Source organism: Mustela lutreola, chromosome 12, assembly GCF_030435805.1.
Source record: "Mustela lutreola isolate mMusLut2 chromosome 12, mMusLut2.pri, whole genome shotgun sequence".
In the NCBI taxonomy this organism is placed as follows: Eukaryota; Metazoa; Chordata; class Mammalia; order Carnivora; family Mustelidae; genus Mustela; species Mustela lutreola.
The window spans coordinates 19,257,962-19,274,433 of record NC_081301.1 but is presented as its reverse complement, the minus strand read 5'-3'; the positions used below and the strand labels follow the sequence as shown (position 1 = coordinate 19,274,433).

General features: G+C 56.5%; 1 protein-coding gene across 6 annotated transcripts in view; it reads left to right on the top strand.

Moving 5' to 3' along the window:
• COL27A1 (collagen type XXVII alpha 1 chain) overlaps positions 1-16,472 on the top strand; it is a 137,135-nt gene that overhangs the window by 94,205 nt on the left and 26,458 nt on the right. For all 6 annotated transcript variants that reach the window (XM_059142186.1, XM_059142189.1, XM_059142188.1 and 3 more), the window contains 9 exons: positions 3,908-3,961; positions 4,510-4,554; positions 4,637-4,681; positions 4,954-5,007; positions 6,070-6,123; positions 7,063-7,116; positions 8,117-8,170; positions 10,076-10,129; positions 14,268-14,375. In XM_059142186.1, the coding sequence (XP_058998169.1) occupies positions 3,908-3,961; positions 4,510-4,554; positions 4,637-4,681; positions 4,954-5,007; positions 6,070-6,123; positions 7,063-7,116; positions 8,117-8,170; positions 10,076-10,129; positions 14,268-14,375 (522 nt within the window). The remainder of the gene's footprint in view (positions 1-3,907; positions 3,962-4,509; positions 4,555-4,636; positions 4,682-4,953; positions 5,008-6,069; positions 6,124-7,062; positions 7,117-8,116; positions 8,171-10,075; positions 10,130-14,267; positions 14,376-16,472) is intronic.

Below are 16,472 nucleotides of genomic sequence, written 5' to 3'. Positions count from 1 at the left end.
ACGGGAGATCTGTGATTAGTCTCCTCTTGGCTGAATTTCAAGTGGTTTTAAATTTTCCCCCAAACCAGATGGCCAGGAGTCAGCCTGGGAGAGGCGGGGATTACGAGGCATTCCTCTGGCCCAGCAGGGCCCCTCCCACTGCCATGTCCTTCGTCTCTGCAAGTGGACCCAGGCCCATTGGCAGCCTGTTCCACCTTGACCCTGTGCACATGGCCTCCTGCCCCAGGAAGCCAGATTAGCTGGAGATTCAGGTCCTCAACTCACCGAGCTTCCCCCAGCTTTCTCTAGCACCCCTTCTCAGCTCTGGCAGCAAGAATGTCTGTCCTGCTTGAGGAAACCCAGGCTCCCAACCACATCAAAAGTCTCCAGGGCTGGGAGGGAGGCCTCAGGAACATGAGCTCCTCCCCCCTGCTGGGTTTGGCAGGAATGTAAAACCAGTGGGATCGGCCCCCTGGGTCCCCGGCCTAATAGTCCACCATTGGCCACTTCACGGTGTGTGTTTTGGGGGACAGGTACCTAGAGGGGCAGCCGTCCTGTCTGCAAAAGAGCTCAGTTCTGGGCAGTCCCGTGTGTAGCAACTGGCTTGCCAAGTGATCTTAGCCAGACCTTGCCACCCTCCAAGCCTCGGTTTCCCCATATGTGCCATGAAGAGGGTATGAGGACCTGCCTGTGTCCTTGCTGATTTGCAAGAGAGGACAAGATGGGTCCTCAGGCCCTCGGCTCTTGGTAGAACTATTGACAGGGTCTGAGTCCACAGACCTCAGTTGGAAGAGTGGGAGATCTGGGGCTGGACAGGGATAAATCTCAGCCTTCTCAGTTACCAGTTCTGGGACCTCAGGCCAGTTTCTTAACTTCTGTATGGCTTAGCAGATGAACCTAGGAGAAGGTTGTAAGGATCCAGAATCTGAACTCACATTAGCAGGTTGCCCGTTTTTGTTTTTGGTTTTTTTGTTGTTTTTTTTTTTTTCCCCAGCACCACCACTCACTGCTTATCAGTGTGGGAGTGAGCTCCCCGTCAGAGGGGGTGTGCAAGTCAGGGACTAGAGAAGCCTGCCATCAAGGCTCTGGCCTGGGACATGGTGTTGGAGAGGACAATGTCTAAAAGCCCTGTTACCTGGGAGACTCCACTATCTCCCTCCACTAACCACTTTGAGGGATTCTGAGATTCACATGCCTGACACTGGACTCTACTCCCATGAGTGGGGTAAGAACTCAGCAGACCTGGCCTCGAATTGTGGCTCTTCCTCTTTGACCTTGAGCAACTGACTCTGACTCTCTGAGGTCAGCCACAGAACTGACCTCTCTGGATGGCCATGGGATTAAATCCCTTGGCAAGCGCCTTGCACATGGTGAGCACCTCCCTTAGATCGTCCATCCCTTTGTCACAAGAGCTGCAATTGACCGCATTTTCTGTCCCAGCCTGGGTGAAAGATAACCCTGGCTTCAACTGCGAACATCTTCCTGGGGACTGGCTATAAGAGTACAGACATATGGTTCTGATGGAAACCCAGGCCTGCCTCCAGCAGGGATGACTAGCCTGTATTCATTTGAAGAAGGAAGGAACAGGATGGGGGTACCCTTGGGACACAGGATGAGATGTAGAGTGGCCCAGAGCAAGGGTTAGTATGTGTGGCTGTTTTGCTCCTGTTCCTGCCCTGGGGAGCCAGGGATCGAGGGGGGTTGGGGCTCTGTTGCCTCCTCCTCCCTCTATACAGCAAGGGCTCGCCCTATTTCCCCCAAGCAACACCAGCATCTCCTTGAGCTCTCTGATCTCCCAAAGGACTGCAATCTCCCAGGTATGAGGGACTTTAGACATCATCTTCTCCAACATCCTGCTCCAGGCACAGCCATCATGGCAGACTTCTCTAGTCCCTGACTTGCACACCTTCATGACGGGGAGCTCACTCCCACACTGCTAAGCAGTAACAGATTATGGTGGAAAGAAATGGGCTTCTGGCTCAATTCTGGCTTCTCCACTTTCCAGCAGTGTGACCATGGGCTGTTTCCTTATGGCAAAATGAGGATAACACCTTTCAGTATCATTACTGCTGCTGTTGTTGCTACTACAATTATTGTATATGACATAAACTTTCTCTCAGAAAGGCTTGGATTCCTGGGATAAATACGGTGCCATGTGATTCACAGCAAACTATTAACACCTCTGGGCCTCCCTGCAGTCCCAGAGTGATCCTTTCCAGGGAAGTTTATGGCTCAGCTAGAGACAGAGGCCAGGGGCCAGAAGCCATCTCTCAGGAGAGCCCAGATGCCCACCCATCAGCTCAGGCTCTGTCCCAGCTCCTAAGACCTGGGATGTCCCCACCTCAGTCTCACTCCATCTCCACCAGGCACCTGTCCACAAACCAGGAGTGGAAAGTCTAACACATGGTCTGATCATGTCCATCTGAGAGAGAGGGGCCCCGAGAGAGGAAGGGGCTTGCCTGGGGCCACACAGCCATCCAGCCACAGAACAAGGACTAGCACCCACAGCTAATCTTCTGTTGTATTGGATCTATGGAAACTCTCAGCTGGTTCTCTGTAGCTTGCTCTGAGCTGCCTGTCCTGAGGAAGGGACTAAATCCAGATCTTCCAGGCCATTCCTCTGTGTCACTGGCCTCGGGGGGTGGGGGGCGCTGCTGCCTCCTCTGGCAAGGCCAGCTACTACCAAGTGCTGACAGGAGGCCAGGTGCCTTGCCTTTCGCCATAGGGAGAGATTCTCATCCCCATTTCAGAGACAAGATGACTGAGGCTTAGCACGGTTGCCTGTCCAGGTTTATTCAATCCATCAGGCAATATTTAAAGCCATGGGAGCCCCAGGTAGCAGATAAGAGGAGTTGTGGCTTTTTCTGGCTCAATTACTAATTGAAAGTTTCCTTGCTCAATTTTTAAATGATTTCTTCATGCTATTTTTCTCATCCCTCATCCACCAACCCCCACCCAGACGTGTTCCCGGTCCCCTTTTGTGGCTGGCCTCCAACTCCCAGGTCAGGATGGGCCAGCCGTCTGCATGAGACCTTCTTCATCTCCCTGCCACCATGACCTCTCCGGTCCCCTGCAGGACAAAGACCACACTGGTCTCTACAGGGGGCCTTTTCCAGAGGACCCCGTCCCATCTGTGTCTCTGTAGGAGTCCCCATAAAGGGGGATCACTTGAGCCAGTGGGTAGAACCGCGGAGGGGATGCACCTGCTGGTGTGCTAAGGGACCTTAGACAAGTCACTTCCCTTGGCTGGGCCTCAGTGTTCCCATCTGTGCAGTGGGGGAAGGGCCTGCCTCGGGGGGTGCTGGGGATGTGCTCCCAGCTTTCAAAGGAATAAGGCTGCTGTCTAGGACTCCATGGAACAGATGCCTGAGCCCCGCCCTGTTCTTGCCCCTGTGCATGTTGTCACTCTCCATCTGTGAGCAGGGTCAGACCAACTCGCACATCTGCTCTGCACACTGAGCCACATGCCGACCCTCCCGGGGCCCTCCCTGTCAATGTCCCCCAAGGGCTGTGGTTCAGACACCTGTTTCTGCCTCACTTGTGCTTGGGGAAGAGGGTGCAGCAGCCAAGTCCAAGGGGCTAACTGTGGTGACTTGGCCACATGTATCCAGCCCTCGGCCTACCTGATTCTGAGGTGTGTGGCTATTTGACCTCCGAAGTCTCTTTCAACAGGGTCATTCGTGCACCCCCAGCCCTATTCCAGAACATCAGGGCCTCTAGCGGAGTCGCCCTGTGCCTCGCCATCTCAGCAGGCATGCTGCGTGTGGGAGACCTGCCTTAGGGTGGGGGCGTGCGCACAACAGGAGGAGAAGGGAGCCCTAGGCTTGTGCTGGAAGAGGCCCGAGGCTCTGGGCAGCCCTGCCTCCTGGTTTTCAGCCCGAGGGAGACCGCTGCTGTCCGCGATGCTAGTCCCTTTTTCCTATTCCAGGGCCCCCGAGGACCAGATGGACCAGCCGGGGAGCAGGGGTCCAGGGGCCTGAAGGTACCAACCCCACGAGCTGCCTTCCTCACATCTCCCACGCTGGGTCAGGAGTCCGGGCACCAAGGCTCACACCTTCCTCAGCGCCAGGCCCCTGGGGGCGGTGGGGAGTCCAAGAGAGGATGGGAGATCACGGGCCGCTCCTCCTGGTCTTGGAGCTTGAGCCTGGGGTCTGGGGAGAAGGAGCACAGAGAGAGAGTCGTGAATTAGAGGGAGCCAGAGGAGGCAGGAGTAAAAGAGAGTGGGAGGGAACCTCGGGTGCCCTCTGACCCCTTCCCTGGGGCTCCCTGTCCCCTCCAGAGCCCCCCCGGGAGCCGAGATTGCTTCCACTCCCAGCAGGAGTGAGGGGTCCTTGGTTCTCCAGAGCTGATGACGACTATGGCAAACCACCCCCCTTGCCAGGCCTCAGTTTCCCCACCTGCACAACAGGGAGAGGGGGTGGGTCTGGTGATGACACAGGTTCCTTCCATCTCCCACGGAGTGCGGTCCTACGTCCATGAGGTGTCCCCCAGCGTACCCTCTCCTGCCCTCATCTGCTTTGCTTCCCGCAGGGCCCTTCCGGACCGCAGGGCAGACCGGGCCAGCCCGGGCAGCAGGTACGTCAGGCCGAAGCTGCCAGCCCCCTCCCCGCTCCCTGCCGGCCCATATGTGCCTCTAAGACCCCAAATCTGCTTCCAGGGTGCGGCTGGTGAACGCGGGCCCTCCGGCGTGCGAGGCTTCCCCGTAAGTAGCACCAGTTCTGGAAATTCCAAGGGGCTTTGCCGGGAGCTAAGAGCCGCGGTACCCAGTTCCCCCAGTGCCGTGGAAACCACACGGGTTCCGGCTGCCCATGCTGCCCTGAAGACCCTCTGGCCTGCCTCTTTCCCCCGAGACCCAGGCTCCCCTTGGGTCACATGGCGGGTGGGGGAGTGGGGCCCCTCACACACGGCGAAGGCTTCCATACAAGACGAAGGAGGCCAGAGAGGGACTGAGGTCACCTTTGTTCTTCTCTGCAGGGCATCCCGGGTCCCTCAGGACCCCCTGGCACCAAGGGCCTCCCAGGAGAACCGGTAAGTGCTTGCTCCTCCCTCGTTGGCCTCTTTGCCCCTGGCGGGCTGGTCCCAGTTGGGCCCCTGCCTGGGAGTGTGGGATGTGGTCAGCCAAGGAGGTTGGAGAGGGACGGGGCCAGGCCTCTGTTACGCTGATGGCACAGGCCTTGGGGGGGGGGGGTTGGGTAGGGAGGGGCACTGGCCAGGGAGCTCGGGAGCTCTGGGTTGGCGTCTAAGCTCACTTACCCTCCAGCCTAGTTTTTTTTTTTTTCTCTTTGCATGTAATCAGGAATAGTTGTCCCTACCATGCCATCCTGTTGTAAAGATGAAATGAGCAAATGTATACAGGGTGCATAGCCCAGTGAGAAGCTGAAGGAACAGAGTATTCAGGTCTCCAAGGGACCGAGTATAGGCATTACAGGGTCTGGACGGGAGCTAGTGAGGGGTTTGAAACCAAGATAACCCTTCAGGAGGTCTCCCTGGAAGGACAGGTTTGGGGGACAGCCCAAGTGTCAGGACGCCCCTTGAGGAGGCAGTGGAGTGATACTGCTGGCGAGAGACAGGAGAGGACAGCTTCAAGGGACAGAGGAGGAGGGATCCCTGTGGTGGGCCAGGGGGGTGGGGGGACAGGAGGCTCCTGCCCCCTGGGGCTGTGCTACAGTCCCACATTGATAGGCTCAAGGAGACCTGATTTGAACAGTGAATTGACCAGGAGCCGAATGGGGGTTTCCAGAGGTGGATCCCGGGTGGAAGGGCATTCAGACAGATGGAACAGAGTGAGCGAGGCTGCTCAGAGGGCTCGAAGGTTTCTGAGTGGGAGAGGGGTCCCTGAGTTTGAGGGAGAGAAACAGGAGAAGACAGTACAGATGGTTTGAGGGAGAGGCAGGAGACTGGTGGTGAGGGAGGAGCTGCAGGCAGTGGGTCCCTGGCAAGGCAGGTGGTGGGGGGCACGGCAGCAGAGTCCCAGGTTCTTGGATCTTCTCCCTTACCTGCCTCTGCACCCTGTACTATTGGGCCTCAGGCCCCAGAGAGGACCCAGGCTACCTTCTCAAACTGTTGTATGTCTGTCTGTCTGTCTTACAGGGCCCTCAGGGACCCCAGGGGCCACTTGGTCCTCCGGGAGAGATGGGCCCCAAGGTGAGTGCTGAGGGCCCCTTGCTTGTCCTGTGATGTTGCTGGGGCGGTATCAGCACCTCGTGGCCCTCCTCCACTGGGGGATCCTAGGCCTGACCTGGGAAATGGTCGTGTCCTATGTCCTGCAGAAACCGAAGGGTAGACACCCCCCAGCCCCCCCACCCCCAACCCCACTCACAGGAGAGCAGATCCATGCTAATAAAGTAGGGGGAACAGATCAGGCTAATAAAGTAGGGGGAGGAGCTGGGCTCCAGGTCCCAGGGCAGTGCATGGCCTGCAGGGGTGCCGGGACCCTCCGGTGGGTTATCAGTGCCTCTTCTGTGCCACCAAGGGAAAAAGTAGTGCCCCCTGCCTCCCCGCCTCTGTGGGAACTTCTCTGCTCAGCACCGAGGTTTGCCTGCAGGACCTGTCTTTTACAGGGCATGCGCTTTAGAGGGGCCTCAGACCCCTCTGCCTTAGTCAGAGAAGGAAGCGGAGCCGCAGCTTCGTGCAGGAGCTGTAGCCATGCCACTGGGAATGACTCGGACCCCTTCCCCCCGTGGGCATCCTGGCCCAGCTTTGGAGTAAAGCACAGGGATCCGTCCACCCTGAATACAGCCTCGGTTGGCTTCCTCCCCTGTTGTTATGTGAATCATGCTATTTTCCTCCCTGTGCTCGCCAAGGGGCTCCTCATGCGGTAACCCACACTCGTGGGGAAGGAGAGAGATCCAGCAGCCTCGGAGCCCCCTCCAGGGCTCATCCGCCTGGGCGCAGCCACCACCCGCCCCGTGGTCCCAGCCCCAAGCTCCCAGAAGGCCCGCAGCCTACCCCTAGCTCTGTGTCTCTCCTGCTGTGTGACCTCAGGCACATTCCTTGCCCTCTCTGGGGCAACCTCAGTTATTCTCCTCCCTTACAGTGAGGCCAAGCCCTGCTGTAGGAGGGACCAATGGCATTTTCTTGCAGGGGCCGCCCGGTGCGGTGGGAGAACCGGGCCTTCCCGGGGAAGCCGGGATGAAGGTAAGGCAAGATGAAAGAGAAAATTGACTTGTTGAAACCAGCTTCCAGCTGGCGGCCACGTCCTCCCCACGGAAGAGAAACGGGCCTTTCTTGTGTGGGGATAATGAATTCTCTGTGTTTCTGGCCGGGGAGCGGGTCCTGGCTACGGCCACAGTGGCGGGCCCAGCCCACCCGGAGCCCCCACCCCGGCCCCCTGCCCAGCGGTGTTTTCCCTGGCACAAGGCACACCTGCCCCACGCCCCGGCGGCCGCACCTCCTGGCCTCCCGAGATACCATCTGCATTTCAGTCCCCGAGCCCCTCATTACCTGCAAGGGAAACAGGCGCCCATTGATGCCGGGGCTCTGGGGAGAGCCCTGTCCCCGCTCTGTTGTGGAAGAGAGTGCGTCCTATCTAAAACAGACGGAAATGGGATTGTCCGGATTGGGGCAGGGCTGGGGGCTCGGCGCTCCCCCTCCTCCTGGCACCCACCCCCCCATCCAGACGTCGGCACAGAGGGAGACTAGTTTAGAAATCCCCATGTGGTGATCTTTTGTGGGGACAGGTGACATTTACTCTGGTTCATTTCGGGCCTCTTCCTCCTTTGGGTTTCTTTCCAAGGCTCTCAGGGAGAGTAAAGAAGGCGGTCAGCCACAGATTTGCCATCCCTGCCTCTGGTCCTCCCTGGAGCCAAACTACTCAGGTTTGGATCCTGAATCTGTCCCTTCTTAGCCTTATGGGCTTGGGCTAGTGACGTGACCCCGAGCATTGATTTCTCCATTCGTAAAAGAAGATCCCTTCTGTGGCAGGGTTGTTGTGAGGTTTCAGTGTTGAGACCCACACAGCCCGGGGGGGCCTGGAGCAGGGGCTCTGGTTGGCATTTTGCAGTGTCGCTTTGGTTTTCGGGAAGGAGGGGCTTCCCCAGCTCCCACCCCAAATCAGAGCTGGTGAGGACAGCAAAGCGAAGCAAGGGCTGGGATTGGCCCGACCCACCCCCATGGACTTGTGTTTGGCTTCTCCTAGGGTGACCTTGGGCCTCTGGGCACCCCTGGGGAGCAGGGCCTCATTGGGCAGCGGGTAAGTCAAAAGCAAATTCATTCTTCCTGGAAAGTCACCTGTGGGGCACTTGGGTCGGGGGAAGGGCTTTCCTCAACCTTCCTGAGCCTCTGGGAGAAAGAGACGGTGAATTCCTATAGCCTCATCTCATCTCTCTTGCTGAGCTAGCATTTCCACAACATAGAGGCACTCTTGGAAGAAAACGATCTTGTGGTCAGAGTGTTTGGGATTCACTGCATGTTCACTCTTCCCTCCCCACATTAGCAGTAAGCATTTTCAAGGCTCTGAGAAGGCCAGCAGCCAAGACAGTGGTTCCTTTTGGATTAATCCAAACTTAAATGGTCTGCAGCACTTTTACTTTTGAAAAACACCTGTTATCATCCTTGGAAACTCTTCCATGGAAGGTTATGTTTCTCTTTTCTGAAAAGAAACCCACAAAGCTTGCCTTCCTCTGAGAAGCTTTGGGATGCCTCTCTGTCCACCTCTCTATGCTCCGTGCCCAGTTTATACAGTCTTTGCCCAAATGTGGCTGCAGGCGTACTGGGAGGGGCACAGAGCAGGCATCCTGTAGCATCTGCCAGGTGCAGAAGGTGGGGTCCCAGTGGGAGGGGGTGTTAGTGTGGGCCTCAGTTCCTGGGGGCACCAGAGGCAGGTGCCCTTCATTTCTTATCTCCCCTGTTTTTCCAATGCCTCGTGCTCCCCCTGCCCGGAGTCAACCGAGGCGCCACAAATTGAGTTAAGATGTGGAAGGAGCAAGAAAGACCACAGGGCAAGGCAGGATGCATGTGCAGCCCGAAACCCCAAGATGGTAACTCTTGTGTGTCAACAAAGACTGATCCGTACGGTTTTCTTCGAGTGCTATGTTAAGAAGGATTCTGAGGTTCCATCTAGGCACAGTAGGAATGAGAGTGACGAACACTCACTCGATGCCCACTGTGTGCCTGGCCCTTCTCTCAAAGTGCTGGGAACCGAGCAGCGAGTAACAGGAGGCCGTGTTCTTACGGAACCACATTCTAGTAGATCCATTAGTGACATCTGCCACAGGCCCAAGAAGGATGGTGTCTCCACGCTTGTGGTGCCTTTGTCATCCCTGCCGCTGATGACCTCTGAGGCCCCTTCAGGCTCGGATGCTGCACAGCCAGGAACTCTGAAAGCCGAGAGAGACCCAAACTAATCTGACGGCCAGTTCGAGGTCTCAGAAGGCCAGGGGCATCTCTGGAGCGGGGGCTGCAAGCAGAGAACCTAGCTGAGGGCCAGATGGGGATTTCAGGGTCTTGGCATCGCTCTCGAAGTTGCTGACCGGAAAGTCTTAAGGCCGGCCTCACCTTCCACATCTGAGAAATGGGATTCCACGGGGAGTTCCATGGGAGCTCCCTACAGCTGCCGAAACGATATGTCAAATGGCTGCCATTCGTGGGCTGTCTACACTGTGCCTCACAGGCACCCTCACAGGAAGTAGTGCCAGCCCAACCTTCCGATGAGAAAACAGCCACCCATGGGGGCTAGGCAGTTTGCTTGTGGTCACACCGTCAGCGAATGGGGAGCCCAGCGGGGGAACTGAGGTCTGTATGACATCAGAGCCTTAACGACTGAGCAGCCGAGTTACCAGCCAACCAACTAACTAGGACACTTTGTAACTGGTGAGCTGGGGTAGCCCCCAGGTGACCCACCCTGCAGACAGGTTGGGGCTTCGGGGTCTGCTCCTCCTTTCTGAAGAGCAGGCAGTGGGCACCCCAGCCACCCCCTAGCCCCCGGCTCGCTCACTGGTTCAGCCACTGTTGGGCATCTTCTGTGTGCCGGGCATTCTGGGGCCATATTGTCCGGAGACAGCAGGGTTGGGGTCCCGCCCCAAGGAGGGGGAGGAAGTAAAAGCACATTGGGCCCCGTCCACGGGAATGTCTCATCTTTCCCTACTACCCTTTCCAGGGAGAGCCAGGCCTCGAGGGTGACAGTGGCCCCGCAGGGCCTGATGGACTGAAGGTGAGTGTCTTGCGGTGGGATCGGGGGGCAGGGGGTGGGGGGACAGGGGTGTGTTCTGGAACCGTCTTCTACCTCTGCTTGCATTCCCCTCCCATCCAAGACCTGAGCTTTCCCCGGAAGCATTATGTTCTCATACAGCTCTGAGACCAGAGCTCCAGCCCCTATGGCAAGCACACACCTACCCACCCCCCATACACTCCCCTGCCCGCCACTGCCTCCTGCCCTGCTCAGACGGGGCTAGGAGCCATCCCCCCTTCCACTCCTCACTGCTACCCTTCTCAAAACTACAGCGTCTTTCGGTTAAGGGTAGTGTCTGGACAGCCTGCTCTGGGCTAGACCCAGAGCCAGCAGCTTAGCTCTCTGTTATCTTGCAAACATCCTAAAAGATCAGGAAAATCATCATCATCACCGCCCATGACCTGTAAGCCACTCTTCATGGTGGGCTTGTCACCAGTATATCAGGTACTGTGCTGAGCCCTTTGTTTATGTAACACCTCAGTTAATGCTGTGGGGTAAGTTCTGTCTTTTTTTTTTTTTTTAAAGACTTATTATTTATTTATTTGACAGAGAGAGAGATCACAAACAGGCAGAGAGGCAGGCAGAAAGAGAGGAAGGGAAGCAGGCTCCCCGCTGAGCAGAGAGTCCAATGTGGGGCTCGATCCCAGGACCCTGAGATCATGGCCTGAGCCGAAGGCAGAGGATTTAATCCACTGAGCCACCCAGGCGCCCCACATTCTGTCTTTAAATAAGAGAACTGAAACACAGAGAGGTTAAGCAACTTGCCCAAAGACACACAGCCAGTAATTGGCACAGATAAGACTGAAGCTTCAGCTCCCTCTCTGCACCATGCACCCGTTCTAAAGGTGTGGAGGCTGAGGCTCCGAAAGACACAGAGGTGCACTCATCCAGAGTCTGTGGCTGTGAGTGGAGAATCCACAATTCAAACCCAGGGCTCACTGTTGCCTGACTCAGCCCGGCCACGTCCCGTAGATGCCTCTGAAGGTGCGGGCACCTTCAGGAAGCTCCAGGGCTCCCCTGCACTATGAGGCCGGCGGGGGTCCCTCTCCGACGTACCAGCTCCACATCTAGCACAAGCCTGTCCCTGGCTGCCAGCCCTAGCCCAGCCCTAACCCTGGCCCAGTACTAGGTGGGCTCTCCCCAGAGTGGCCTGTCATACTGAGTCAGCTCCTCACGCAAGGGCCCAAGGGCCACATCCCAGGATTCCCTCTGTCACCCGTTTACTCTCCATGTGATCTCAGATAAGTGGCCCTCAGTTGCCCCATCCCCAGACCCCTATGCCCACTGCCCCATGCCCATAGCTGCCCTGGGTCCCTGGCTTCCCTGTCTACTAGGGTGGCTCTGGGACAGGCCCCTGGCTGGCTCCCCAGCGGCCCCGGGTTTTTCTTGCAAGGCCGAGAGCGCCCCCTGTCTGCCATCCGTCGGCCTCCTCTCCTCTCCAGCTCGGCTGCATCCTAGGGTACAAGCAGGCCCCTGCAGCAGGGGAGGACAGGACAGCCCCGCCACACCCTTTGCCCAATGCCTGCTTGAATGGCAGTGACGCTGAAGAACATTCTAGCTAAAATTCTCAGCATACTCCCCGTGTGCTCGCATCACCTGCCTTGAGAGCTCTATGTGGCTGAACCCGTGTCCTTCTCCCAGCTGCCCTGGGAGCTGGATTCATTCCCATCCCCACGTGACAGATGGGGAAACTGAGTCACGGCACAGGGACCTCTTCCATTTCTGGCCAGCCACCTTTCTTCTCCCTGGAGTTGTGCTGAGGTGGGATGGGAGGTGGGGCTTCAAGGCATGAGTGTCTCACCTGGTCCTTCCTGATCTCTCCGCACGGCTCCTGGCACTGACGTCTTCCTCCTCCTCCTCCACTCCCTTCAAAGCAGTTCTGTCTCGGACCTTGGGTCAGAGTAGTTGCTGCAGACATCCAGCATCTTCTCTGGTCCTCCTGAAACCCAGGAGACACCGTGCTGTCTTCACGGTGTTTGTCCAAGAATGGCCTTCATGGGGAAAACCACCTCCCGGACACACACAGTTCGTGAGAGTCTGCAGCGTGCTTTTCTGCTGCCGATCTCTGTTGAGTTTGCTGACTCGCAGCAGATGGTGGCAGGGACGGTGGTGGTGACTCCTGGGAAGGCTAACCTTCGTCTGGAACTCACGTGCCGGACGCCCTGCTAAGCTACTTACACGGATTAGCTCTTTCAATCCCCATAGTAACCCTTTGCTGCTTACTTTACAAATGAGGAAATTTGCCCAGGGTCACATAGCCATTGAGAGGTGGGAGCAAGGTTCAAATTTAAGCGACATAACCCCAGGAGTGAGGGAGATACTGTCTCCTGCACAGAGAACCTCGGAATCCGAACCCCAGGGTCTCACGCATGCTCGGCCGCTGACTTCCATGTGTGGTTGGGAAGGCTCCTCCTCCCTGGGCCTCAGTTTCCCCATCTGTAAATCAAGAAGTTTGAGCTAGACAATTTGTAAGGCTCTTCTGAGCATGGGTGGATGTCCGGGGGACTCTAGGATTCTCCAGGACCCCCCTACCCAGAGCCTATTCTGTAGGGGAGCTACAAGTTTGCTATGCCAGGCTGGAGAGGGCAGGGTGTCTGGGCAACCCCTGGAGCTGGAGCACCTTCCAGTGCCAGGCTGGGGCCCCTCTCTGAAAACCAGCCCAGCCCCCTGGGACAGGCTGCCTGCCTCAGAGAGCTGGGAGAGCAGGTGGCCAGGGATAACAAGCCAGAAGGGGGGTCCTGGAGCTGGGGTCCGCAGAAAAGCCATCAGGACAGCACCCTGTCTCTCTGCCGCAATCTCAGTGGGGACGGATCTCACACACCAACTTGTCCGACCCTCTCCGGGTGCCCAGATCTGCTGTGCGCTGGCCCACGCCTCCGCTTGGAGTGGCCTCTCCCCCTTATTCATGCTATCTCTTGACCCCTCTTCAGTAGGGAGTCTCCCCCCATCCCCTATAGCTGAGCTAGAAACCGCCCCAAAAGACCCCTGCGCCAGCCTCCTGTGCCTAGAACCCAGGATCCAGCTTCATGCCCTCCGCACCCTGATCTTTCTCCAGGGCCCACACCAGGTTATCAGCGCTCCTTGTAAAGTGTGGCGCCTGGAAACAGAATTGGCAGAGACACTCTCCCCTTCTCCCAGCCTGCTCCCCCGCCCACCCCTTCCTCCTGGCCATGACTTCATCCCCTTTCCCACGGGTCTCCAACCAGTCCCAGCTCAGCCCCTTGCAGACTGGCCACACGCCCTGCCAGGCCCGCCAGCCCCGATGGAGGCGACCTGCAGACAGGCACACCACCCTGTTCCTCTGGGGCTGCTGCCTATGCGGCGCCCCTCATCCCTGCTCTGCCCCCAGCCTGCCTCAGCCCCGCCTGTGAGGACGACGTGGCCCGGATGTGGCAGGTGCTGTGTCCTTTGTGAACTGCCATCCTCTGGACGAGGAAGTTCTCTGCCGCCGGCAAGGACGAGAGCCGTGCAGAGCAGACAGCAATGGGAGATGCTGTTCGCAATAGAGTCAGACAGCAAAAAACAAAACAACATGGACCAAGCTGCACTTGGATTGTGTCTTTAAAGCTTCACGTACTGCTAACTAGCTTCCTTGCTTTCAGTCGGCTGTCCCACTGCTTGGCGCCTGGTACACAGCAATGGAAACTATGACCTTTGCTTTATTAGTATTATAAATCATTTGCATGTAAACAAGGGTTGAAAAGGCAACTCAGAAAAATGGAGTTGGTTCTGAGAGGCAGGATTGGGTGAATTGTTTTCCTTTTCTAAAATTCCCTTCGGGGTCTTAAGACTCTTGTCCTCCCCCTGTGTCAGTGTTGGGGAGAAAGAGCCTGAATGTCCCAAAGCTGTCCCCTCCTTGTGAACTTGGGGGGCAGGAGTGGTTAAGGTCCTGTGTTCCCTCTAAGTGACTTTCTCCCTGGCCCGAGTACCGTGTCTGGGGTATTTCCTGCACCTGCCAGGACATGCCACCCTGACCCTTTTGGTGGCTCAGGGATCCATCACGGGAAATCCAGGGGCTGCTTGGCTGTGGACATCCAAATGGAGCCTTGAGGTTTAGTGCCTCTGATTGGCTGAGGGACTGATTTTTTCTCTCTCTCCTCCTCATGCCCTTCCAACCTAGGGGGACAGGGGTGACCCTGGGCCTGATGGTGAATGTGGCAACAAAGGCCAAGAGGGACTGATGGGCGAGGACGGGCCCCCTGGCCCCCCTGGCATCACTGGCGTCCGGGTGAGTGTGCATGGCTTCGTGCCAGCACCGGGGGTGTCTGGGCACATGTACCACCCATGTCTGTTCAAGCAGTTGGACAGGAGGTCTTTTGATGGCAGCTGCCTAAAGGCCTTCTGCTTCCTCCACCTAGGGGTTTCCCAGAGAACAATCTACCCACATCCCTCCCCTGCCCCAAGCCTCCCATGGCTCCCAAGTGCCCTCAGACCAGGATCACCCTCCTCAGTCTGGCTGCCACGGCCTCTGTGAGCCTAGCCTTGCTGACCTTGTCCCACATTCAGCCACACTGAATTTACCAGGGGGTTGGGGGTACTTAGCCAGAGAGGCACTGGCCACCATCCCCCAGTAGGAACTCACGGCTGCCCTCTCTGGGTCACGCTTTTGGTACAATGAAGGATTTGGAAGGAACACACTCCAACATTCCAGGGGCTATTTCTTAGTAAACGCTTGAGTTTCATGGCTGACGAATGGGCGGGAACGTACAGCAGAAATAGCCCTGGGCCCAGAGGCCAGAGGGTGAGTTCTGGCTCAAGAACCCACAGTCTGTGTGACCTTAGGCAGATCATGCTGCCTCTCTGTGAGACTTGGTTTTCTGATCTTTAAAGAGTCAATGAAACTTTGGAAAGGAAAGTGCTTTCTACAACGTGCCAGAAAATAAATATTGTCTTTATGAAGCTGGAGGAAGAAATGGAAGCTGGTGGTAGTGGTGATGGTGGTAGTGGTAATGTTGATGGTTGGGTGGAGGTGGAGATGCTGCTGATATAGATGATGGTGGTGATGGTGATGATGGTGGAGATGGTGATGATGATGGTGGAGATGGTGATGATGATGGTGATGATGGTTGTGGTGATAATGGTGGAGATGATGATGGTGATGATTAATGTGATAGTGATGATGGTGATGATGGAGGTGATGGTATTAAGGTGGTGACAGTGATAGTGGTGATGGTGGTAGAGATGGTGGTGATGGTGATAATGGTGGTGATGGTGTGGTGGTGATGATGGTGATGGTGGAGGTGATAATATTAGTAATGGTGGTGAAGGTGTAGATGATGATGGTGGTAGCAATGGTGGTGATGATGGTGATAGTGGAGGTGATGGTGGTAGCGATGGTGGTGATGATGGTGATAGTGGAGGTGATGGTATTAGTGATGGTGGAGATGGTGGTGATGATGGTAGAGACGGTGTGATGATAGTGATAATGGTAGAGATGGTGAGGGTGCTGACAATGATGGTGATGGTGATGACAGTGGCAGTGTTGGTGACAGTGCCCATGCTGATGGGGGCCATGTTGGTGGTGGTGGTGCCAACAGGGTTAATGTCTGTATTTTGCCATCTCCACCAATTTCATCTACTGGAATGGGAAAGAGATTCACTGCAGCCAGACTGAGTGTGTGTTGGTGACAGAGGTGGGGAGAGGCTTGTATTTGAGTCTCTTTGGCATCAGGGCTGCAGGACAAGTATCTCCCACTCTGGCCAGGAAACAGTGGAGTATTTAAAAATAGAATTTTATGAGCCTTCACAGCCTTTCCAGAAATATATCTTCATGGATGGGGGCCCAGTAAAAGTCTTCATTCTGGCTCCATGGACTTACCCCACTGGATGCTCCAGCCCTTACTCAGGATTTCCCACACCATGAGGGCTGCTCCCAGCTGGAGAGGGCTTGTCAGAACAAGTGGCCGGCCGCTCTGTCCTGGAGGAGACTCTCAGTGTCCTGGCTCTGTGCTGAATTCTTCCGTGCTGATTCACTTCTCCTCCTGACAAGGGATCAGCCATAGCAGTCACCTCAGCCCACTGACCCCTTCCACCAGCCGCTGTATCATGATTAGACAACTGCCCAGATATGACCAGCCTGGGACAAGGGGGTGTCCCAGACCCTGAGGACCTGCATCTCATCTGAACCTAGCGAGGTGACCTGCGGGTCTTGTCTTCATCTCACTGAGCCTGTGTCTTTGGCTCTCAAATGGGATAAATAACCCCTTCCTCCCAGCCCATGGCCAGAATTGGGGGAGGCATGACATAGAACACAGACACGGTGCCTGGTCCTTGCCTGGCCCATGGTCATATTGGTTGTGACTATTTTATTCCTGGAGGAGCCAAA